The 23424-nt window shown below is 43.2% G+C and overlaps 1 protein-coding gene across 5 annotated transcripts in view; it reads left to right on the forward strand.

Moving 5' to 3' along the window:
• Ccdc148 (coiled-coil domain containing 148) overlaps positions 1-23424 on the forward strand; it is a 250222-nt gene that overhangs the window by 223175 nt on the left and 3623 nt on the right. For 4 of the 5 annotated variants that reach the window (XM_075985165.1, XM_075985160.1, XM_075985164.1 and 1 more), the window contains 3 exons: positions 9041-9158; positions 11230-11370; positions 15328-17546. In XM_075985165.1, coding sequence (XP_075841280.1) covers positions 9041-9158; positions 11230-11370; positions 15328-15474 — 406 coding nt within the window. In that variant the 3' untranslated portion in view covers positions 15475-17546. Of the gene's footprint in view, positions 1-9040; positions 9159-11229; positions 11371-15327; positions 17547-23424 lie in introns of those variants that run through there. The other variant, XM_075985162.1, reaches the window with a different exon arrangement.

Raw genomic sequence — 23424 nt, forward strand, 5'->3', positions numbered from 1 at the left:
GGCCATAATAGGCAGTTGGCTCTGGTTTTCAATTTCTGTTAGAAGGAGAAGACTAAAAAGTCAACTATTTTAATATTTAAGTTGTTATTTTTAGAAGACATTTCTAACTTGCAAGACAGTTTCTAGCTAATAAATCCAAAGAGAAAGTCACCTCAGTCATTTCCCTGAGCATATTCAAGACTTTCTTGGCCCCAAGATGTCACATTGCTCAAAGTAATACACTCTGTGACTGATTTTCTTAGGTTTTTAAGTGGCTAAAATCAATCTACTATGAATATTTTAGGTTGAAAGTTTTCACATTTGTGTTATAAGGTATATTATTAGCAGTACAAACTTAACTGTCTGTTCTGTCCTTAGCTATAGTGATCTCCAAATAACTGATTGTACAGAATCTTGGCTCTACTCAAGACACATGTGACTTACCCCTAAGGGGCTGTAAATAGGCCTTTTGGGTTTCTGTTTAGACTTGCCGTGAGTTTGTTCCATTGGTTATATGAACTCTGCTCACTGCGTAAGTCAGTATCTCTTCATTGAGCCCTCAGTGTAACACAGCTGTTCTTGAAGGATTTGTCTGAGAATAACCCTGAACTTACAGAAGAAAGATAAAAAAAAAATCAAAGGATTTATTTACAACTTCGAAGGAGAGGTAAGTTCAATGTTTTCAGTGAGCTGCCTACATTTGGAGTTCAGATTCTGAGTCTTTTTTAATTGAGAAAATAAAGAAGATTCATGCTGGGGCCTTGGGTGGACAGACGCAAAAGAGTTATTGATAGAGTTTGTGGGGAACAGCCAGAAAGAGGGGACACATTCCAAGAGAGAGGTGGCCATCAGTTTGGGCATTGCCAACAGGTCTCATAGGAAGAGACTCTGAAAGAGACCCCGGAGTGTACAATTTGGAGACTATGATAACACTGAAGAGAGTCATTTCCACAGACCCCAAACTTCTGCCAGCATGAACCAAACTAGAAAGCATCTCACACAGAGAATAGAGCTCCTTCAATTACAAAATGGTTCCGTAGAAAAAAATAAGGAAAGAAAAAGGAAAAAATAGCATCAGAAAAGCGAGTCAGAGCCAAGAGACACATTTCTGGCCCCACTTGAAGAAGCGGCGTGTACAGGAGAAGGAGAAGACCATGAATGGTGTGGCTGGAGATGGAGACTGAAGCAGAAGCAAGGAAGAGGTCCGTTTTCGGAGCGTGATACTAGCAACAACCACTAAGCTTATGGGAATGAGATCCTGGGCTCATGGAGAGGATGAGAGAAGATGAACCTTGGCAAGGTCATCAGGACAAGGCAAGAGAAAGGAAGGCCAAAGGCCTTTTTTCCAGTGAAGCAGGGCCTGAGGTCCTCTCTGCTCAGGAGGAGAATTACTTACGTACGAACTAAGGGTGAATGCCAAAACAAATGGAATACAGAAAATGGTCATGGGATGCATTGAACATGCTGTAAAGCTTTCGGTCAATGTATAATACATTCAACAAAGAATTAGGGCTGGGAATTGGCAGGGTGGCTGTCCAAAGAAAAGAAAGAAAGATAATCAGTGGATTTTGGTGGCTGTGGGGCTTTGATTCAAAAGACAGGAAGAAAATGTAATAAAACCTGATCAGGTCTGGAAGGAAAGCTAGAGGAAGAATTAAATATTGTAAACTTTAGGACAAAGAGGCTTAGCCCGCATGTCTGGTACACAGTACCCAATGAACAATGTTGAGAAATGCCAATTTTGCTGAGCTAGAGCTGCAGGTAGGGTAAGATTAACTAGGAGCCAGCAGGAAGCTGCTAGGAAGTCCATAAGAATGAGTCCCCAGAGCCCTGCAGTCTGCAGTCTTTCTTAGCAGATACAGGGAGCTAAGAGATTGGCATCATCAACAGCATCTCCCATGGCAACAGTCACAACTGATGCTAATAAGCTCCAAGGTGGTCTAAGGAAGCAGGTTGTAGAAGAGGGATGACCACTGGGAAAGAAAGGGCTGTTGGTTCCACATCCAGTGGAGGATATGACCCAGACAGCCAGTTTGGAAGCCCGAGAACCATGGTAGAGAGAGAGAGCCATGTAATTGTAAAGTCAGTGGGGAAATCTCTGTGTCACTGGGGATCAAAGCAATCATCTCCCCTAGGTACCCTCCCTAGGGGCCGCCACAGAAGTATTGTCCCCAAGAAACACTGGTTTTCAGCTGAAGACAACTGTAGACAGGAGCAATTATAAGTGGGATCATGTGGTCTGCTCCAGGGAGGGGTATTTTATTGTCAACTGTGTTAACACTTCTGGTACATAACTAGGTGAAAAATCGTCTTTTTGTCAGTTTTATTATTATTTTAAAATCTCTGCAGATACCACAGTTTATATTCCCTACTCCCACTTATTGTATTATTGGCATGAGTTGTGTAGGAAAAACATTGAGGATATGTAAAGATACAGGAAGTCACGTAGAAGCAGTTAGGGATGGGTCTAGAGATCGGTAATGAACAGTGGCAGAAGTAGCTTGTCGGATCAACATGGGGAAAAGACCAATGTGCCGTCTGCAACACCCTTCCTGTGCCTGCCTACTCTCACCTTAGCCTACTTGCTCTCAGTTCTGCATTCCCAGGTTAAGTCTGTATTCCATCTCAAGGTGGTGATTTGGGTATCTGGCTTAGACCCGAGTATAACCAACAGGAAATGGACCTCACTTTCATTTGTGGGTTTCGCTGCTGGAGATAAAATACCCATCTGTTTGCGGCTCAAAGGTCTATTCCCAGGGCGAACAGCCCGTGCCTCCTCTTTCAGGTGGATAAGCTTTGACTTACTTCCTTCTGCTTCGAGTTCGCTGCAGACTCTAAATATGAGCCTGAGGTTTTCAGCTGTCATCAAGATATGTTTTGTTCATCTGAGGGAAAAAACAAGCTTTGTACCAACCGCTGTTAAGACTGCCCATCAATGATACCGCTCCAAGCCTGAGAAGGCTGTGGTCACCCCGGGAGTCTGCCATCCATATGTTTTGGAGACGCAGGCAGGTAGGAGAGGGCAGGTTGGATGCCAACAGCACCATCAGAAATTTCTAGTCTGGATTAGATCCAAAGTGTGTAACTGTGATGTATAAGCACGTAGACAGAAATAAGCCCTGCCTAGGTAGTAATTTGTACCTGCGTTTGCCTTGATAACAATAGTCAGGTAAAGTCCCTTTAATGTATATATTTATCTATGTTGCAGTTCTCAGAATGTGGTCCCCAGGCCAGCAGCATTCGTATCATTCAGAAATATACTGAAAATGCTGACTGCAGGTTTCTATTCAGTATCTTTAAAGCAGAGGCCCAGGGGTAGAGGCAGCCAGCTTCCCAGCCTCTAGGTAGCTAGGCTCAGGCTGAGCTGCCTGGCATTGTCCCCAACCTGGGCTGGGAGAATGTCTAACCAAGTATTAGTGCGTCGACCCCACCAGTAGGATTCGATGGAATTTGTAGTGTCCTGGCATCTGTTTTTGGTAAGTTCCAGTGGTTCTAATTATGGTTACAGCTAAAAACCATTGTCCCATAGTGATCCAAGAAATGGCTCTCCAACCCATTTGGATGTGAGCATCCAAAACTAACTTATTGAGAACCATTTGACCATGACCAGAGTGATGTGGGATTCCCCTCTGTATGCTATGAATGTTTTATTGCCATTGGTTAATAAAGAAGCTGATTTCGGCCAGGCTGGAAGAGATATATATATATATAGAGAGAGAGAAAGAGTAGGCGGAGTCAGGGAGACACCAGGTAGCTGCCAGAGAAGATAGACATGCTGGAACTTTGCCAGTAGACCACAACTTCTTGGTGATGCACAGATTAATAGAAATTGGTTTAATTTAAGATGTAAGAGTTAGCCAGAAATACTCTTAAGCTATTGGTCAAACAGTGTTGCAAATAATATAGTTTCTGGGAAATTATTTCAGGTTTTAACAGCTGAGGAGCAAACAAGCAGCCTCCTTCAACACCAGAGTGTGGACTTAGTCATCTGTATACAAAGCAAACCACAAGTCATGTAAAACATCATAGTGTGGGAACGTTTCTTTTTCGTTTTCTCTACTGCTGTACCCCAAGCACCTGAAGTAGTGTTTGGCACCGAGAAGGTGGGGAGATAGCAATGTTGATGAATTGCATTGATATTGAGGCAGAAACTGCGTTCTAGGAGTCCCACAAATGAACAAGCTGGAAGTATGGGCTCTGTTTGGGGCTAGCCTGGTTCATCTATTCCTGTTGATTCTGCAGAGACGCTCTGAGTCCTCTTTGTTCTTGCCTCATGCACATCTGTACCATCTGTCACCGCCTCAAGTCAGGACTCACAGAACTATTTGCGGGGATCTGTCTCTGCGGATGCTCTTCCCGGAGCTGAGTGGAGCCAATTTCCCCTTCCGTGGGGCTGGAGGAACGAAGCATGGTGGTGTGATCCGGGGTTCCAGTGTTTGCTCTGTTCAGACTCCAATCCGGAAGGTGATGATGGCTCCTGGCTCACCTCCTCTGTAACAGCTAATGGGAGGCTCTCCTCCATTTGGTGGGCAGAATTATCTTCTGAGCGAGGTTCAAATCCAGAATGGATTTCCCAACAGGCAAAACCCTGTTCCCCATGACACTGCTGCTGCGGTCCCTCTGGCAGGGAGACCTCAGCAGGTACCTGTTTAACACTGTCCTGTTGAGTGTTCAGGTTCATGGTTTCACCTCTGTGAAGGAAGTCTGTTTACAGAGTTGACTTCAGCAGAGCAAATCATGTCCCCAGTACACGGGAGTGGGAAGTTCAGTGTTGGCTACTGTACCCTAACTAACAGAGTTGACTTCAGCAGAGTAAATCATGTCCCCAGTACACGGGAGTGGGAAGTTCAGTGTTGGCTACTGTGCCCTAACTGAAACTCCATCTCTTTGCTCTATTTGACCTACTGCTTATGTTGTCCTATGAGAATATTCTTGTTTCTTAGTTGAAGTGCTTGCTCCCATGTGCCCTTCTTGGCAAAATCTTCCCCCACTTGTTTGCCATAACCGTTTAGACTGCAGTTAGCTCATGATTCCAGATAGGAGGAAGACCTAGATTTTCCTAGATAAGTCTGCCTAGATCTTCCTGGGGGCTCACTGGCACCAGGTGTTGCTACACCTTGAGGTCCATTCACTCCTTAGAGTGCAGTAGATATTTAAGTCTCCTCAATGACACGCAGATTCTCTATTTCTACATGAAAGCTTACCATCCCTCAAGCCTCCCGAAGGCCAGGAAGCTTAGAGTCCTTCTCCGATTATTGTTAATGCCGGGCCTGACTTGGCAGCAGCTGTTGCCTGTGAACGGACAATATGAGGCTCTCCTCCCCAAAGAGAAGCTGCAAATGCCTCTTAGGCAGCGCGTTCCACCTTTGTGGACGCAGGGAGCGTAAAATAGAGTGAGGAATGAACGCGAGGCTCCTGTTTGGGGATTCAGTGCACAGCTTAGAAAGTATTGAGTTTAGCCATTTCCTGACGTTGCCTTTCATAGCAACAGTTTAATTTGGAGAAAATCTGCTACCTCAAATGACTGAAAGTATTTATGTGGAAAATTTTCCAAATGATTGGCTTTGCTGTGTTGCCATTTTCTTTCCCCATGAATATGTGAGTATTTGGCCTTCTCCCAAGAGTTCCTTTCTGCATCACTTCTCTTCAGGAAAAGGCATTTTGCTATCCAGAGCGCAAGCAGCGTCAGGGGTCTTCCTCTTGCAGGCAAAGCATTGTTCGCGTTTCAGCCACAGCAGCTGTAAAAACTGAGAATCACTGCGTTGCCCGTGCCCTTGGATTTTCTCAAAGGTTAAGGTTGTCTGGATAACCTTGAGAACATTCCCTGTGGAGCTGGGCCTCGCCACCAGCTTGTGCCTTCTGCAGCCCCTCCCTGTGCCCGCCTCCCACCTGAATCTGTCTTACTAAAAGGTTTCGCCCCTCTGTCCCTCCGTCTTCCTTTCCCTCTAAGTCCTCAGCCACCTCACCGCTGTCTGCTCTGGCCTGCATCACCAACGACTCCCCATAATTCAATGCAGTAATAGCTTTGGATTATAATAAATCTTTCTGTAGCATTTGACATTTTAGATCTCATTTTTCTTCCCTTTTATTCTCCTTATTTCCTTAATTTCTGCTTTCTTTGTTCCTTTCTTAGGTGTTGTTTTCTTGGAAATCAGTCCTAGCCTATTTCTATTTTCTTTTTTAACTTTAACTTTGTTTATTTACATCTTTTTAACGTATGAGCACTCTTCATGTTTATCTGCATGCCAGAGAGGGCATCAGATCCTATTATAGATAACTCTGAGCTACCATGTGGTAGCTGGGAATTGTCCTCAGGACCTCTGAAAGAGCAGCCAGTGCTTTCTCTTCCTCACAAAGCCCCATAGTGTGGCTGTCTCACCCCTTCAGCCTGAGTCCTTGTCACCCTGCATCTTGCCATATTTGTATTGGGTCTTACTGGATCTCTTTTCAGTTCCTCAGGCCTGCCATGACTTTTCATTCTGGGCTTTCTTCTTCCTAATCCATTCTTTCCATTTTCTCCCTCTTGGCTGGAAGCAATTCCTCTTTTGAGTCTCAGGTTCAGAATACTTCTAAGACCGGTTCCCAAGTCTGGCAAAGGTCCCTCCCCCATGACTTCTGCCTCATTGTCCCATCAAAAGCACCCCCAGCCCCCATCTCTCAGCTGCTTCATCTTGAAACTTCTATTGTAGTGTCTGTTGTGCAGACTCATGTGTCTCAGCCATGTTGACTGGTCACTGCATATGCCTGATGCAATATTTGATTCATGGCTGGCACTGGTCTCAATAAATAGCTATTAAGTGAAAAATGAGCCTCAAAATGAACTAAAAGTCAGCCTTCTTCATGATACGGGAATAATAAATGCCAAAGTCTCATTGGCAGTTTCTCCCTCGCTAGTCAAGCTCCCCTGGCAGGACCGACTATTACTCTCCCACAAAGCAGACAAAAACTTTGTTGCAAACAAAGCAACCTATACGTCCCACAGGAAGAGAAACTTTCCAAGGTTCTGAGAATTAGCATATGGTAATTGGCAAGTCCCAGGGTATCTTTTAATTGAACCTTCACAGAAGTTCACTTAGCTTGTACTCAGTGCAACTGAGGAGAACCTCATTAAGGAGGCTGTGTTGTGTCATGCCTTAGTGAAAACGGAGAGAATGGGTAACAGTTTCCTACACGGAGGCAGGGGAGATGGGGAGCCTGCTGAGCTGTGGCTCTCGAGTTCACAGGTTCCCTTGGTACTGACTCCTGACACGGAAGAGAGCAATAGTATGGCCATGGCCTTCAGAGCAGGCTAGGATTGCCCTGCTCAGAGTCCGCTGTCACTTTTCTGTTTCACACGCTTTCCTTCTGTCCCCGCCCTGCACTTCTCCGTTGTTGCCGGTGCCTGAGCAAGCAGGCTGTCAGGAGCACCCCTCCCCGGGCACACCTGAGGAAACGGTATGACTGCCAGGCTCAGTCCACCACAGCTTGCCTGTCCCTCTCCGCTACCATTTACTTACTCTGTCCCATGCTCTCTGGGACTAGGATAAGACAAAAAGGGTGCCCATTCTTGTGCGCCAGTCCCATGCTTGCTGTCCCATCCTCTCTGCTCTTACACTCCTTGCCTCTCCAAATCCCCATTCTCAAGACCCAGCTCAAATGTTCCTCCTCCACGAAGCTTTTGTTACAACCTGAACAATACCTCCAACAAGTGGCCATCTCTCTTTTCTCCACCTCCAGGGGACCTTGTTCGGTTCTGAGGCGTGCCTTGTGTCTATGTTAAGATATCAGCATCCAAGCAAGACTTTTTCTCAGCATGCCCGCACCGTCGAGCACAGTGGATGTTTAGGGGCAGTTGGTGTAGGAGGAGAGCTCTAGGGAGGAGGACTTCGCAGAGGTTAATTGCAGGGGGTGGGAGGCTGGAGGCCAGGCTTGGGTGCTGAGAACAGTCATTCTGGGTTGTGTCTCTGCTCGGCTGCCTCATCAGCATGAGACTTTGGACAAATTGCAGCATTTGTCTGAGCCTCCATTTCTGTGTCTCTAAAAGACAAAATTATACGTACAAAATTATACCCCTACCTATGATTGTTGTGGATCCTATAAAAAGAAATCATAAAGCACTTTGTGCAAGACCTTTGCCTCACGCGCACTCAGCGAATATCAGAACCTACAGATTCAAGGTGTAGTGAAAATGCTGCTGTAGAAAATACCGGCAGGTGTACTAGGGGCAAAGGGCCTTTGTGCCTAAGTGACAAAGCAAGCTAAAGCTAAGCTGTCACCGAGAGAAGGACCGGCATAGCCTAATCCTCCTGAGAGCTGAGGTGCTGCTTGGTGAAATGGCAAATCTCGTCTCTGTAAGTCAATAGAATCCTCCTGACACGAAGACAGCAATAATCGAGGCTACAGGCTGCAGAGGAGGCTAGGCGAGCTCATGGACCAGAGCTGTGTTTTAAGGCGCCATGTTTTAATGTCTGATGATGTGGAAGGAGATGGAAAATGAATGGTAAAGGGAAACAGTCATGTTTTTGCTGCCATCTACAGATGTCAGAGTGCAATGTTTAAGGTTTTTTTTTAACATGCCCACAAGCCCACTTCACTGAACCACACTACATATAAAGTGTAGTTTAAGTAATAGTAACCTAAATAATTGAAGCACATTATTACAGTAATTTATTTGCCCTGCTTCCGAAAAGTATGCGCATTTAGTCAGGAATACAGTCTTTCTAACCCTTAAGTTGTGTTCGAGCTTGTCATCAGAAGGCTGTGCCGTAACTCAGGGTTGGGTGGCCGTTGCTCAGGCCGCTGTAACTATATAGCTTTAGCGGCTCACTGTCGGGATCAGAGTTTAAAATGGTGGCAGCAAACACTGAGTCCAGCTGGATTTCACTCCAAGCTTTCCCGTATCTCTCTGGTTACTAGAATCACGGTCAATTGCCTCTCACTGTTTGGATCTGAGAAATCAAAACAAGTGAAATCAACCCGTGGGGGGTGATGTCCCCCTGAGGTGTCTCCTGTCGCACTCCTGTCTGTGTACTGTGTGAGTTATTTATGGCACACCTACCTGTCCTGTGTCTCTTTCCCAAAGGGTTAAATATAGACAAGAATTACTGGAGAGGCGTTTGATGGAGAGGAAAAAAGTGGCCCTTCAAGAAGTTCAGGAAGAGGAAGAGCGAGAGAGGCGGCTGGAAGCCCTTCGAAAACAGGTGTTTTCGATTTGGAAATCTTTTCCTCTGTTAATGTTTCTAAGTGTGCTAATGATATTATTACTGGGACTCAGCTCATGACATCTGCTATATAAAAATGTAACTTTTCCAAATTAGGACATGGTTTTCATTCCCAGGAGCCAGTTAGGTTTATGTTGAACCAGGTCCAGCTTCTTAATATATTTAAAGAAGTTTATCGGCAGCGTTTCAAAAGCTCTCCCAAGCTCTAAATGCGACCCTATCTCCTCTAGTTCATCAGCCACACAGTATCTGGTTGCAGCAATGAAGCTGTTTCCAGTCAAAGGACTGTCCTCAAAAATGTGGTGGAACAAGATAATCCACTCCGGAAAGGGAACCTGGTCTCGGAAAAATCCCACAGCCAACAAGCCTGTTAAGTACCACGTTACAAATAGCCCTTTTGTAGAGAAACAAAAGCCTCCCATGGCCCTGCCTAATAGAACTAGGCGAAAGTAGATGAAAGTAGACAGCACATGGAAAACGCCAGGATTTAAGAGATTGGGACATGTGAGGGAGTTCCTCTCGTAATTTATCTAAACTTGAACTCACAGGTGATTTCTTGAACTGACGACTGCACAGCCTAGCCCACACAGGCAGTGGCTGTGTAGTTTCCTTTCTAAGTGAGAAGTCTTACAAGACCCATGGATGACGCTTGACCTTGGGTGTCCTTCAGCCCTGCAACCGCAGACTAAGTACTCAATGGCAGGAAAAACTTGAGTCGCTGACCTAATCTGCCTTGGCTTCATTTCCTCATCTGGAAAATGGAGACAATAACGGCAATACCTGCCCCATTGGTTGCGGTAGTCGGAGATCAAATTTGTGAGCACTTACCAACTGCAAAGCCCTGTTCCAATGCTCTCTGGTGAAGCTGGGCTTAACCTCCTCAGCATCCCTATGAGGAAAGTGTTTTTAAGGCCCCCATGTTGTAAAGGGGGAAAGCAAGAGGTCAGGTGCTTTCTCCAAAGTCACATAACTAGTAAGTGTCAACTGGAACTCCTATGAGATGGCTCTTACGTCATCCTCCTCTTCAATAAAAGGGGCTGCAGAGACTAATTCAAAGTATAAGAACATAAATTCTTTGTGATAAATCTGAAAAGCACCAATCATTCAATTATTAGCAAATAATTATACATTATGGCTTCCTGGAGACAGACTTACTGTCACAATTACTGAAAATTCTTATTACAAACATAATTTTGATAACTACAGGGTCCATGTGACTAGAATTCTTCCTATCCAGTGGTCCTTTCAAGGAAGACATTTTCTGTTTCCATCACCTGTAGTCAGTGTTTGGAACTGTAGTTTAAGGCATTGGAGCTTGCAAGCCTATAATAATTAAACTACATTTGACCACAGTCATTTTACTACAGCTGTTTTGAAATGGCATTAACATACCTTTTACTCTATGTGAATTCTTGACTTGCAGAATTAACAAGCCGGTGTTAATAATGGTGCATATGATTGACAAAATTAGTGGCTTCTTTTCATTAAGATTTGGGTCAGAGCAGTTATTTTGACGTAGGACAACGACTTTGTGTCAAAATGACTCTGCAATTGAATTTTAGAGCAGAAAGGTAACTCATTGTCTCAAATGGACCTGGGGAGTCTACTCGCAGAGTAGGAAGGAAGTTCACCCAGCTTTTCCGATAATGAGGGCACAATCGACCTCACCTGAGAGCCTCATGGTGTTGGTAGTTATAACCATAGATCGATTGCTGCTGAAATGAATTTTTGTCGCTTTTTGTCATTTTCAAGTGATACAGGTTTTCCTTGTAAGATTCCATTTGCCTTTTACCGGACAAATAAATTTGTATCTGAAATCAATCATAATCATTAGCAAATGACCATGATAGTTAAGTAGCTCACTTGACATGTGTTTTAACTCCTTTGCAAGTCTCTGGGACTGGCCTGGATTTAGCATACCTTTGCTCTTTCTTCTGCCATTTTATATCGTCTAACACTTCCGAAACGGTCATGAAACAGACCTGTAATCTTACCCAGAGGCTTCTAGCTTGTGCCCTCTTCTGAGTGCTGACGCGTTCTCTTCTCTCAGGTTGCTGTTGTTGTTCAGTCTGATCCCGTTAGGATGATGTCAGACACAATGGCATGGAAAGCTAGGACGGGCCCTGAACGTGAAGATGAATTCATCCTTCAGAAGCCTCTCTTCACACTGACTACGTACAACGAGCAGCAGGTAATTAGGGGAATTAGCAGGATTGGTGCACAATCCACGCCGAGAGTCGGAAGACCTGCTGAAGTGGGTGCTTTGAGGTACAAATTATTTTCAAGATTTACATTTCAACACCCTCATATTAGCATATTTTTACTTCCAAATGATAATGCATAATTACTGTGTGAATCTAAATATTAAAGAATTGTGACAGAAACCAAAACAGTTTAAAAAATCATGTCTGTCACTGAAAAATGACAATGTATTATTCAAGAGTCATTGATATAAAAAGGTGATTGATATTGTTTTACAGTTCATGGATTTCTCTATTGTTGTATTAAGAATTTATATTTAAATTCACGACATAAATCCCATTAAATAAGCAATTGATGAGACTTACAGGCAGTACTGAAGACCGCTGTCCTGGGTTATGCATGTTCTTAGAGCTAAGGGTAAAACATCTCCGTGGAGACGCCCTTGAAGGATCACAAAGTTGTTGGTGAGAGCTTAGACTCCGTGTTAGTTGTGGCTGGAACTGAAAAGGAAGATTGGAAAGAACTTTTAGGAGGAGGAAGTTGGGAAAGAGGACATATGAATGAATGGATATAACCAAAATTAAGGAAGAAAGCAGTCTTGGATTTTATAGACCTAGAGAGAAGAAAAGCCCAACTCTGAAGAAACCAAATGAATCCAGAGTGCTTCTCCTGTCTGCTGCATCCTTCGTAGTGAACAGTAAGATGAAAACTCTATTCATTAATAATCAAACAGGTACCTAAGAAATAGGTAACTGTATTCTGGTTCCGTGTGAGCGTGTAGCTCTTGGCTCTATCCCATAAGAGCCAGATTGGTCTTTCCTGGAGGAAGGGAATCTCTAGAGGGTCCAGGCCAAGAAGGCGAGTATGGTATACAGAAGTGACGTACCAGGACAAGGCCACTTCTATGCTGCCTGTGGGGAGAGAATGGTTAACTCTGTCCGGCCGGTTAGAGAGATGGAGATCTGAGCTTGAGGACTTGGGGCAGTAGCTCCTAAATTCATCCAAGATGATTTACAGTTTAAGGGGAAAAAAATGTTAGTGTGCATAGGGAGAATTCCTTCTAAGAACGTGTGGGTGTTTCTCCAGAACCAGCTGCCAGTGTGGGGAGGCAGCCGCACCCTAAAGGGGCTAAACTCAGAGGAAGGCAAAGTCCTAGGGAGCTGGACCAAACCTCCAGGGCTTTCCCAGGCAGAGGGAAAGGATGCGCTTCCTTGGGTGTCTTCACTGTGAGACAGGGGCAGGGGCACAGGCCGAGTGCTGGAACATGAGAATAGAAACAGGCGAGGGCCCAACTGCGATACACAAAATCCTTTCTACTCAGACGACTGGCCTGGATTCTGTGTGTAGACAGGGTATTTGAAAGCAGGTTAAGTTAAATAACGGCATTTGTAATGTATCCTTGTATCCTGAATAGAAAGTGGATGGGTGTTGGGATGGGGGCGTGGAAGTGCTGGTGAGAGAGTCATGAGCAGCGGAGGACGATTCCAGGCTAGACAAGGACCACTGCGAAGAGCCTGCATTGGGCATGCAAAGCCACACCCTCGATTTATTGGTTATGTGCGCTTGCCTAAGCTGTTAGCATCTTTATGTTTGTTTTCTTCATCTTTAAAATAATTACTTGCAAAGTTCTTGTGAGGATTAGAAATAATGACTATCAGCTGCCTAGAATATTGCCTGCATTCAGCAGTAAGTCAACGGATTATTGCCATTTTGCAGATCTGCCATTAACCATGCAAGAATCCAGAAGGGGAAACAAAGCCTGGGGAGAATTAGTTTTGTTCATGTCACGTTTAGGGTGAAGAGGTGTAAAGTATGCTTTTGAGAAACCAATTACTGGCCTTTGGGGAGGAGAAACCTCCCCTCTTCATTTAGCTTTTACTAAAAAAAAAAAAATGAATAATAAAAAATGTCAAAGATTCACAGCCCTGGCCGGGGTGAATCCTGGGCAGAATTTGGGAATTAACGACATACAAATCACAGAGGGAGTGTGACTCCTTAAAAATGTGTGAGGATAAATGGGGACAGAAGAGGAAAAGCCTGGGTCCTAGGCTCAACGGGTTGTCTCTCTGACAAGGACCTTTGGGTTATTCCTGGCCTCACTCACATCACTACCCCAGCCCTACTTCTAATGCATCACTAGCCCAGCCCTGTTTCCAATGCATCACCAGCTCAGCCCTGTTTCCAATGCATCACCAGCCCAGCCCTGTTTCCAATGCATCACTAGCACAGCCCTGTTTCCAATGCATCACTAGCCCAGCCCTGTTTCCAATGCATCACTAGCCCAGCCCTGTTTCCAATGCATCACTACCCAGCCCTGTTTCCAATGCATCACTACCCAGCCCTGCTTCTGATTGGTTGCTGTTTCATCTTCCTTTCAGGGTATTTCTAACAGTTGTTTCTTATCTACTTCTGGACATGCTTAGTTATTTATTACTTCATGACTAGACATTCAAAGGACTCCTGACCCCACCTCCTTCTCTTAGTTTATTCTGACTTTATGATCAGATCCACACTTTCATGCTAAACTCAAAAGTAACCAACACGACTTTGAAATCCACACCCCAGTCTGAGTGTCCTTTCTTGACAAAGTTCCTCAGTGCAGAGTGTTCTGCCTCAACTCCCCTGATCCCCAATCGACTTGCTTCCTCTCAGCATTTGTACGTGAGGCCTCCCTGTCTGATTTGATCTCTCTTCCTCCCTCTGATTTAAAGATTAAGTCAGATTTCACTGTTGCCCATTTCTGAGGTCATCCTCCTGGAAGCAGTACCCCACACACCTCCATGTTTTAGCACATGAAGCATCGTCCACGCAGTGCGTATGTCATCTGCGCATGTCTTTTTACTTCCACTCTCTCAGGAACTCACGGAGGAAACTATCTTCAAAAGTTTATGACTTTATCTCTTTGTGGGGTAGGACTTCAGATTCAGGTAAAATACCTCATTGGGTGTAAATCCGTATGTGGCCACCTCTTATTGTGATAGAGAGTGTGATAATATTTAAGATTCATAGGAATGGGACTAAGGTCCAATCAAGTATAAATGTGAACAGAAGTTGAGCTATTTGTGTGTCTCCTCCCACTTAGCATGGGATGGTGGGCCTTTCCAGTTCTGTTTGAAATAAAGGGCCAACCTCAGATTCTCTTTTTCAGGGAGTGGCCATGTGTTTATGTATATGTTGCACATTACTAAATGATGGAGGGGTGGTTTAGACGTTTGGAGCCTTTGGGACTCTGGCAAAGGGCCTGAGTTTGGTTCCCAGAGTCCACCTAGCAACTCAGCTCTGAGCAGCTCTAGTTCATCAAGATCATAAGATGTTTGTTACCCGTGCTATCATTTGGGGAGCTGTATCTGTGAGGTTGTTTTCCCATTTGCAAGAAATTTAAATTCCAAAGCTACATTCTTTCTGCTTGTATTTTAGAATTAGGCCAACCGTCCTTAACTAAATTACCACTCCTTCTTCTAGCCTCTATAAGCACTACACACCCAGATACCTGCATGCAGACACACACTTGTATGCTTAATATGTTTTTCTTAATGATAGCTACTTAAAAATATATTCTGAAGATTAATTTTATTTATTAAAGTAGATTTATTTTATAATGCTTTATTTATATGATTCTAACCAGCAATAAATAATAATAGTACTGGAAGTAAGGTTCTTTTATTTCATCATTTGATAATTTTAATATATTCGATTTGATTAATATATAATACTGAATGTAGCTTATGTTGGAAATAAACAATGCACTGGGAAGTGATGATCTCAAAAACGGTTTGAACATTTCTACATTTCTAGTAAAACTCTGCAGTCACAGACCTAGCAAGATTTATTGGCATCTAACCATCTATACCTTAAAAATATGTGACTTGGGAAAATATAAAAATTAGTGATAAAATTTACTTCAACTAAATGAGTTGTTTATTTAAATTGTATTTTATATCTGCAGATAACTTCTGATCCTAGACTTAGATTTGAGCTAGCGCTTCGTGAAGCTGGACTCCATAAGACACAATACGCCAAAGAGATGCTACCAAAAATCGGTCCTCTGAAGCCTCCAAGGAAGGACACAGAGTCGACTGTATTCAAAACCTAGAGGGTACATGTAAACAGTATATGGATACGGATAATGTTGATCACCACTTCTGGATGCTTAATAACCACCAGACATAGAAATCATAGCATTTATTAAACAGCTTTGCCTTTTTTAACTTTCAAAGTTTTACGCACTATTCCATTTTTCTTTAGGTAACCAAATTCACCAAATTTATGGGACTTTGGTATATATGGTGTCGTTTGGTAGGGCGCTATTTTGGAGGATTTCTTCCAGAAGTTTAAAATAACCATTTGTAGGAAGCGCATCTTCCACAGAGCTACTTTTCTTTCTGTGTGTTCTTCCACAATTTGACTTTTAATTATGGAAGCTCTACTATCAGTTACGCTTCTATTGTTTTTGGTTGGTGTGTGTGTGTATGTGTGTATGTGTGTGCGCCCATGTGTGTGTATTTGAAGGAGGAGATTTAGCCTTTCGCTGTATTTAGAAACCAGTTTGATACATCATGCTTACTGCAAATCAGTCATCTGAACAATCTATTTGCAAATTTGCCTTTAGAGGACAATAGAAGTGGTGTCTCCATCATGGGAATATTGATTTTGTCTGGGAAGACATGGCTGTGTGGTTGTTTAGAAGGAAAACTGAAATTTTATGATACTTCAAATATCAAAAGTTGCAAATTACCCAAGAAATACCTAAATGATTTTCTTGAAGAGAAGTATTTCATATAAAACTCGCCCATAAATTCTCGGCTACTTCTAAAAAGCAGTGATTCCAGCAAGAAAATGTGTTGTTAAAACTTCCTGATGTAATAGTAGGAAGACTAGCTATTTTTCCCCTCTTTATTGCTATTCCCCTGTATTTCCCATCTTCCTCTAGCATGGGGTTGTTGTCTCTAGGTACTTATGAGAATGCCCTACAAACCATAAAATCCAAGGCTGAGGATGAGGGTCAGTTAGGAGAGGGTGTGCCTAGTATGCCCAAAGCTCTGACTTCGATCTCCAGCACCCTATAAACTCAGTGTGATAGCACACACCTGTAATTCCAGCACTCAGGAGATGGGGAGCAGGAGAATCAGAGGTTCAAGGTCATCCTTGGCTGTACAGTAAGTTTACAGCCAGCCTGTACTACAGGAGACCCCACTGAAAAAAAGAGAAAAAGTGCAGGGGAGACGAAGGAATGGGAGATAAAATGCAGGAAGAGACAAACGAGCAGCATGAAAAACAGTCTGATTGGGACTCTTCATGATCACCCCCGGCATCATGAGTTTAAGGAAAACCAACCCAGCCTGTTGGTACACAGTTCCTTATTTATAAGAGGTCCCACAGGGGAAAAAAATCTTACCCATACTCCACAATTCATCCCAATGCCTTCCTACTTCAGCTCTGTGCATCATTTATAATATTTCATCAAAAAGTGGAGAGATCTTTAGGAAAAGGTGGAGAGTGTTGGGCATGGATCTGACTTGGGTATTTTTCAAGGGGTTAGAAATGTTATTTTTATGGGGCCCTGACTATAAACCCATGAAAACCTGCTGTAACAGAAAACACCCTGTGCGGACAGCAAGACACGGATGATGTTGAGTCTGTGGATCCCCATAGACATGGAAATCCATACCAGAGTCCTGGAATCACATTCAAACACTAGTAAAATATTAATTCTTTTTTACACTCTCTTAATAGCTAAAGTGTCCTAGCTGGTGCCACCTTCTTAGCATGTAGCACTGCCATTCTGAGAGAAAGGAAGATGTCATGTGTGCTGTGATGAGAACCGAATTGTAATCTGGGCAGCAGTCTAGCCCTTGGCTGTGCGCAGACTCCGATGCTAATAGTTTTTTATTGTTTTTTTAATTGTACTAATAGTAGCTATTTATTATTGAGTGTAAGCTGAAAACTTAGCATCCGTATGTGCTTTCCATATGTCTGATCATCCTCACAGTCTTATGATATGGTTCTTGTCATTTTAAAGATCTAGAAACAAGTTCAGGAGGATGAGATAATATACATTTGTCAGTTGTCTTTAAGCAGAGACATTACACTAATGTAGTGAGTCCTGACCGTTTTTAAGTAAAATGAAAGAAAACGATCTGAAATCTAAATGATGAATAAACACACAAGAAGATTGAAAAAAAAATGCTTACTCAGCCCCCCAGTGAATGACCAGTATCCAGCCACCAGACAGTCAGCATTGTCAATGGAGGTAGCAGCCACAGGGAAATGGGAAGACTGTGTTTGGTGGCACAGGCTGTCATCCCAGCGTTTGGAAAGGGGACATAGCAGGGTCAGGAATTCCAGGTCGCCCTCAGCTATATATGGGTGGAGCCAGCCTAGGCTGCATGGTACAAAGCCAAAGGGGCAGAACCACCTGTGTGGTGGACACATCTGTAATAGGAGCACTTGGGAAGTGAAAGCGGAAGGATTAGGGGTTCAAGGGCAGTCTCATGTGTACAGAAGTGTATCAGACACGGTCGGAGAAAGGAAAGAAGAGGAAATAGGAAGCACGTGTTAGTGTGCTAACACTAAAATAATAAGCATTTTTATCATCTAGATTTCAGACTATCTTCTTTCACTTTACTTTAAAATGGTCAGTACTCACTTGTAGCTGGAGACTTCTCTCTTTCCCTCCCGGTCCAGCTGGACCAGTTTCTCTCCCGCACACCGGCACCCCAGCTGCTTATAAAATAATCATTTGGAAACTTAATATTAGTATTAATTATAATTGTGTGGCTGATGGCTCAGGATTCTTACTGCCTAGCTCTACATATGAATTCATCCATTTCCACTAATCCATGTATCACCATGCTTACCGGTAATACTGCGGCATCTTACTCCTCCAGTAACTACTGGGATCTCCCCGACTCCACCTTCTTTCTCTCTGTATCTCTGCTTGGATTTCTCACCTAGCCATATTCTGCCCTGCCATAGGCCAAAGCAGCTTCTTTATTAACCAATGGTAATAAAACATATTCACAGCAAACAGAGGGGAATTCCACAGCACTCATTGCACTAATTTGATATCTCTATTTGAAGGCAACTGATAAATGTATATTATTTCATCTTTCTGAACTTATTTCTGTATCTTTAAGATGACAAAGGGCACCCTTGCCTGCTGAGGTAGTGGTTTTTCTAACCTTTGACTCAGCAACTCTCTCCCTAGATATATGCAATTGAGAAGCCCCTACATCAGTGTGGGGTGGCAGATACTGGGGTTCAGAAAAGAAAACAAACAAAATTTCATCAGTTCCAAACTGGACAGATATGAAAATTATGGTATATTTGTTTATGAAATTAGATATCACAAAGGAAATGGGGGAATTTTATCGATATGTGTATTATATTTACCAAAAGGAATGAAGTGTCATATTTCATTTATCTAAAAGAACAAAAACCTGCCAAGATAATCTGCAATGCTTATGGATACACGGGAGGCAAAGCAATAAAGAAAAGCAAGAAAATAAAAATCAAGGTGAGGATTGTCTTGGGTGATTAGGGAGACAGGAAGGATTGAAGCCCCGCAAGTTCCTGAGGTGTCATATTGCTTAACCAAATGTGACTGCAGAATGTTTCTGAGCTTCTCAGGACCATATATGTAATTTGTATACTGTTATGTGACAAATTCCAGGAAAATAAAAAGGAACATAAAAAGCAAATAATTAAAAGCATACTTTGTTAATGTACATGTACATCAAGAATAGTCTTTTCAGTTGAGATCTGGTATAATAGACCCAGTCTGCGTACATTTCTGAGGTAAGAAGACCTGTCCCTTGTTGGGAGTCTTGCCTCTCTTGACATGTTCTTGCTTCCCACTCCAGTGCCCTGTGACATTCTGATTCTTGTGCTTTGGGTTTTGTCCTAAATGGCTTGAAAAAGAAAAAAAGATATATGTACCCCCAAACACCAAGCATTATATTCATGGGCACTTGTACGTGTGTGTGTTATGTGTTGGGTTTTAACTTAACAAAAATGTATTTGTTGGTAGTGTTTCAAATTTAATTGAAACTGCTGAAGAGATGGCTCAGCAGCTAATAGTATGCACTGCTCTTGTAGAGGACCCTAGTTTGGTTCCCAGCACCCATGCCGGGCAGCTCACAACCATCTGTAACTCCAGCTCCAGGAGAGCTGTTGACCTCTATAGGCATCTATACTCAAATTTGTGCATGAATGCATGCATGTACCCACGTATAGCTGCACTTGTGTGTGTGTGTGTGTGTGTGTGTGCGCGCACACACACACACACACACACAAAATTTAAAATAAATAAATCTTGAAAGAAAAAAGAAAAGGAAAGGAAGGAATCCATTGCTACTAAATTGCCCCATCTGATTCATCTCCATCTTTGAGGGCAGTGGGCTGTCGCCACCTGGAGGAAGACTGTGTCTTCTGTCTTGTAGGAAGGCCCTCCCCCCCATGAACCCACAGTCTAGGCTCCCCTTTTCCTTTTGTGGAGGGAGTTGCTCTCATGTGAGTTTTGGTTTTCCTTCCTTCTCAACGCTACAAGAATTGTGTTGTGGCAGCTCATTTCCTTTCTTTTATCTTTAAGCCTTTCTTGAATCTCCAAATATGGTGGAATAAAGTCCCGTGTTGGAGCAAATGTCTGTCAGCCCCATGTTGTCTTCTAATTACCCAGCTATTTCTTGCTTCTCCTCCAGGAGCATCTTTAGAGAGTTGCCTGTAAACATTCAATGCTTCTCCTGTCTTCCCACTGCTGGTTCGCTCACTCAGGTCCAGCCTTGTCCTCTTCTGGCACTGTTCTTAGCAAGATCAACAATGAGCTCCGTGCTGGCAGCTGACGGGCTTTAATCTCTTTCTCCCTGATACGGTAGCAGCTCCTGGTCCAGGGCACAGCAGCCCCGCCTTGAAACAGGTTCTTCTGGTTTCTGTTACTCCTCCTGTTTTACATCCTGCCACTTTGGCTACATCTCACCTTCTTTTGCCAGCTCCCTCATCTCTATCCAGCTCTACATATGGGGATATTCTATGATTGCACCCTGGGAAGAAGGAACTTCAGACTGAGAAACAGCCTCCATCAGATTGACATGTATGTCTGTGGAGCATTTTATGGATTGCTAGTAGATGTAGAAGGGCTCTTGCCCGCTGTAGACAAGGTGTGGGCCTGGTCTGTGTGAGAAAGGTAACAGAGAAGAGGGAGCAAGCCAGTAAGCAGCATTCCTCTGGGGTTTCTGCTCCAGGCTCCTACCTTGAGTTCCTGGATGATGGACTATCACCTGTAAGATGAAATACACCCTCTCCTTCCCATGTTGTTTTTGGCCACTGCAGCATAAAGCTCAGTGGGACACACCATCCAATATAAGCAGGCCTTCTTCCTTTATTGCTCAGACCCTTAAAGTAACCCTTTTTCTTCTCCTGGTATTTAGTAGTATAAGAGAAGAAGCCAAATTGTTTGTTTGCCTCCTAACATTTTTCTTTTAAATAATGAATTTGTTTTCTGATAGCCTCCAAAGGTGATTGATTTTATTGTATCTTTCTGGTCATAGATTTTAATGTCTGGTCTTATAATCTATTGAAGAGTCATTCTCATATTCCATTTATCCCCTTCTTGAGCAGTGGTTCAGTAAGCCTGACTAAACAATCTGGTAGATTCGGTGTCCTGTGCTGTTCCAGTTTCTAGTGCTCTGAACAGAAACCCGTGCTCAAAACTAGTTGGTTTTCATCTTTCATCACCCCATCGGTTTAATCTGTTACAGACTCCAGAGTCTGCATTAATCCCTTATCACATCTGTAGCAGATTACCATGAAGTTAAAGGCTCCGGAAGTCCAGTCTTATCATAGTTTTGGATATCTGAAATCAGAATTGGATCTGTAATCTAAAATCAAACTGTGAGCAGAGTAATGCTACTCTCTGGGGCTCGAGCACAGAGTCTGTCTACTAGAGCTTCTAGAACCTGTCCGTCATTCTTGGCTTGAGGTCCCCTTCATTTTTCTTCACACCACAGGTGACAGGTATAGCTTTTCCCACGTTCTATATTTTATCCTCCTCTTCTACCTTTTTCTTTTCCACTAGTAAAGAGTCCTGCAATGATTATGAACTCATGCTAGTGAGGACAATCTCCCTTTTTGAGGCCAAATCATTGGTAATATTGATGTTATTTACTGTGTAATCCAGTCCCAGATTCTGGGCTTAGGAGACGGGATCTCTGGAGTCGTTTTACTTGCCACAATGTGCTTGATCCTTTGCAGTCAATTGCTAGTTGAGACCATAGTGATCTCAAGGCTCGGGTTGGTTAGATGATCACTTACTGGTTTAACTGGCAGAGGATGCTGTCTGTTGGCTAGGAGCTCACCTGTGCCCGACACTGAACTAGATATACACACTTTCCATGAGCTGGGTTCTGGGAAGAAACAGAGAAGCAAGCATGTTAAAGCTTCAGGGCCTGTGAAGTGCCGCTAGACCTGGCCTAATGGCTGAGTCTGCACTCCCCAAAGCAGTCACAGTGCTCTCCCAGATGTAAGGGGCTAAGAAATGAACACTCCTGATATGATGTGTGGCAACGGCTGGCTTCCTGTGTAGAAGGGTTGTGTGAATTAGAAGATACTATCTTACAAAACCTGTCACATTTGTTATCTGGCATAACAGACTGAGCCAGGCTTCTTTACACTTACTGTTTGGACCTTAGAATTTTCTCCAACAAGCTCAGCATCCCAGTGTCCCAGGGATGGATGCCTAGGTTCAATATTGCTACTGGATTTGCCTTCTGCTCTAGGCCCTTTCTATGAGCATTGCTAGAATAAACATTTCTGTGCATACATGTACATCCAAACATGTATTTATATAAATACAAAATAAGCTGATATGTAAAGATCCCAAATATTAGTCCATTCTGTTATTCCTCATTCAGGCGCAATGGGGTTTTTACTTCATGCCTTCCACTTTCATTTGTATTTTCTTTTTCTCCTTACTGAGAATTCTGTTGCTCCTTGACAGGAAGTCAAAATATGACATCATTACTCATTGTATTATCCCATACTTTATGCACATAACAGTCAAGATAAAATGGCAATATGACATAAACAGCAATAATAGCTTTGTACATCGTACTCTTTCTTCTTTTGTTATAAATCCACTGTATCTTTGTTGTCAGGAATCATGTAAATATTACATCATTTTCCCTAGCCCCTCATGTCATCCTCTTCCTACTTTCCCAGCCTCACATAATTTTTCCATCTTGATGTTCTCTCTTTTTACTAAATAACCTGCTAAGGGGCTAGAGAACTGGTTCAGAATTGGCTGCACCATAGGACCCAGGTTTGTTTCCCATTCCCATAGGGCATCTTAGAACTGTCTATAACTTCAGTTCCAGGTGTTCTTCCCTTTTCTGGCTTTTGAGGGCACCAAGACACACAAGTGGTACACAGATATACATGCAGGCAAAACATCCACACACATAAAATAACATTTTTTAAAATTATAAAAAAAATAGTTCAGTCCAATTAGTGTTAGTGAGTGTGGGTCCATTCACTGGAGCAATCTTTTGGTTCTCCACTGACTACCCATACCTCTTCTGTTAGGCTAGAAAATCACAAGGTTCTCTTCCATGCATACTATAGTTTTAGCTGACTTGATCTTACACCAGTCACCATAGCAACTGTGCACCCGAGAGTGCAATGGCCATATCATGATGACAGCATTCCACAGCAGCCCTCTGTATCCTCCAGCTCTCACAATCTTTCCACCTCCTTCAGCGTTCCATGAGCTTTGGCACAGAGGTTGACCAGATGTCCCATTTAGACTGACCGTTCATAGTCACTTATTTCTCAGTGCTATGATCAGTTCTGTATGTCAGTACTGACTATTGCCCTCTGCAAAAAGAAGCTTCTCTGATGAAGGCTGAGAGCAGCTCAGGTCTATAGGTACAAACATGAATATTCAGGAGGTAATTTGACAACAGGGCCTTTCAACAAAACAGTGATAGTAAACCTTCCTAGGACTCAGGCTGTACTTTAATCTCACTTTGTAAGTCAGCGTGTTTTGCTG

The sequence above is a fragment of the Microtus pennsylvanicus genome, chromosome 9 (assembly GCF_037038515.1).
Source record: "Microtus pennsylvanicus isolate mMicPen1 chromosome 9, mMicPen1.hap1, whole genome shotgun sequence".
Lineage (NCBI taxonomy): Eukaryota > Metazoa > Chordata > Mammalia > Rodentia > Cricetidae > Microtus > Microtus pennsylvanicus.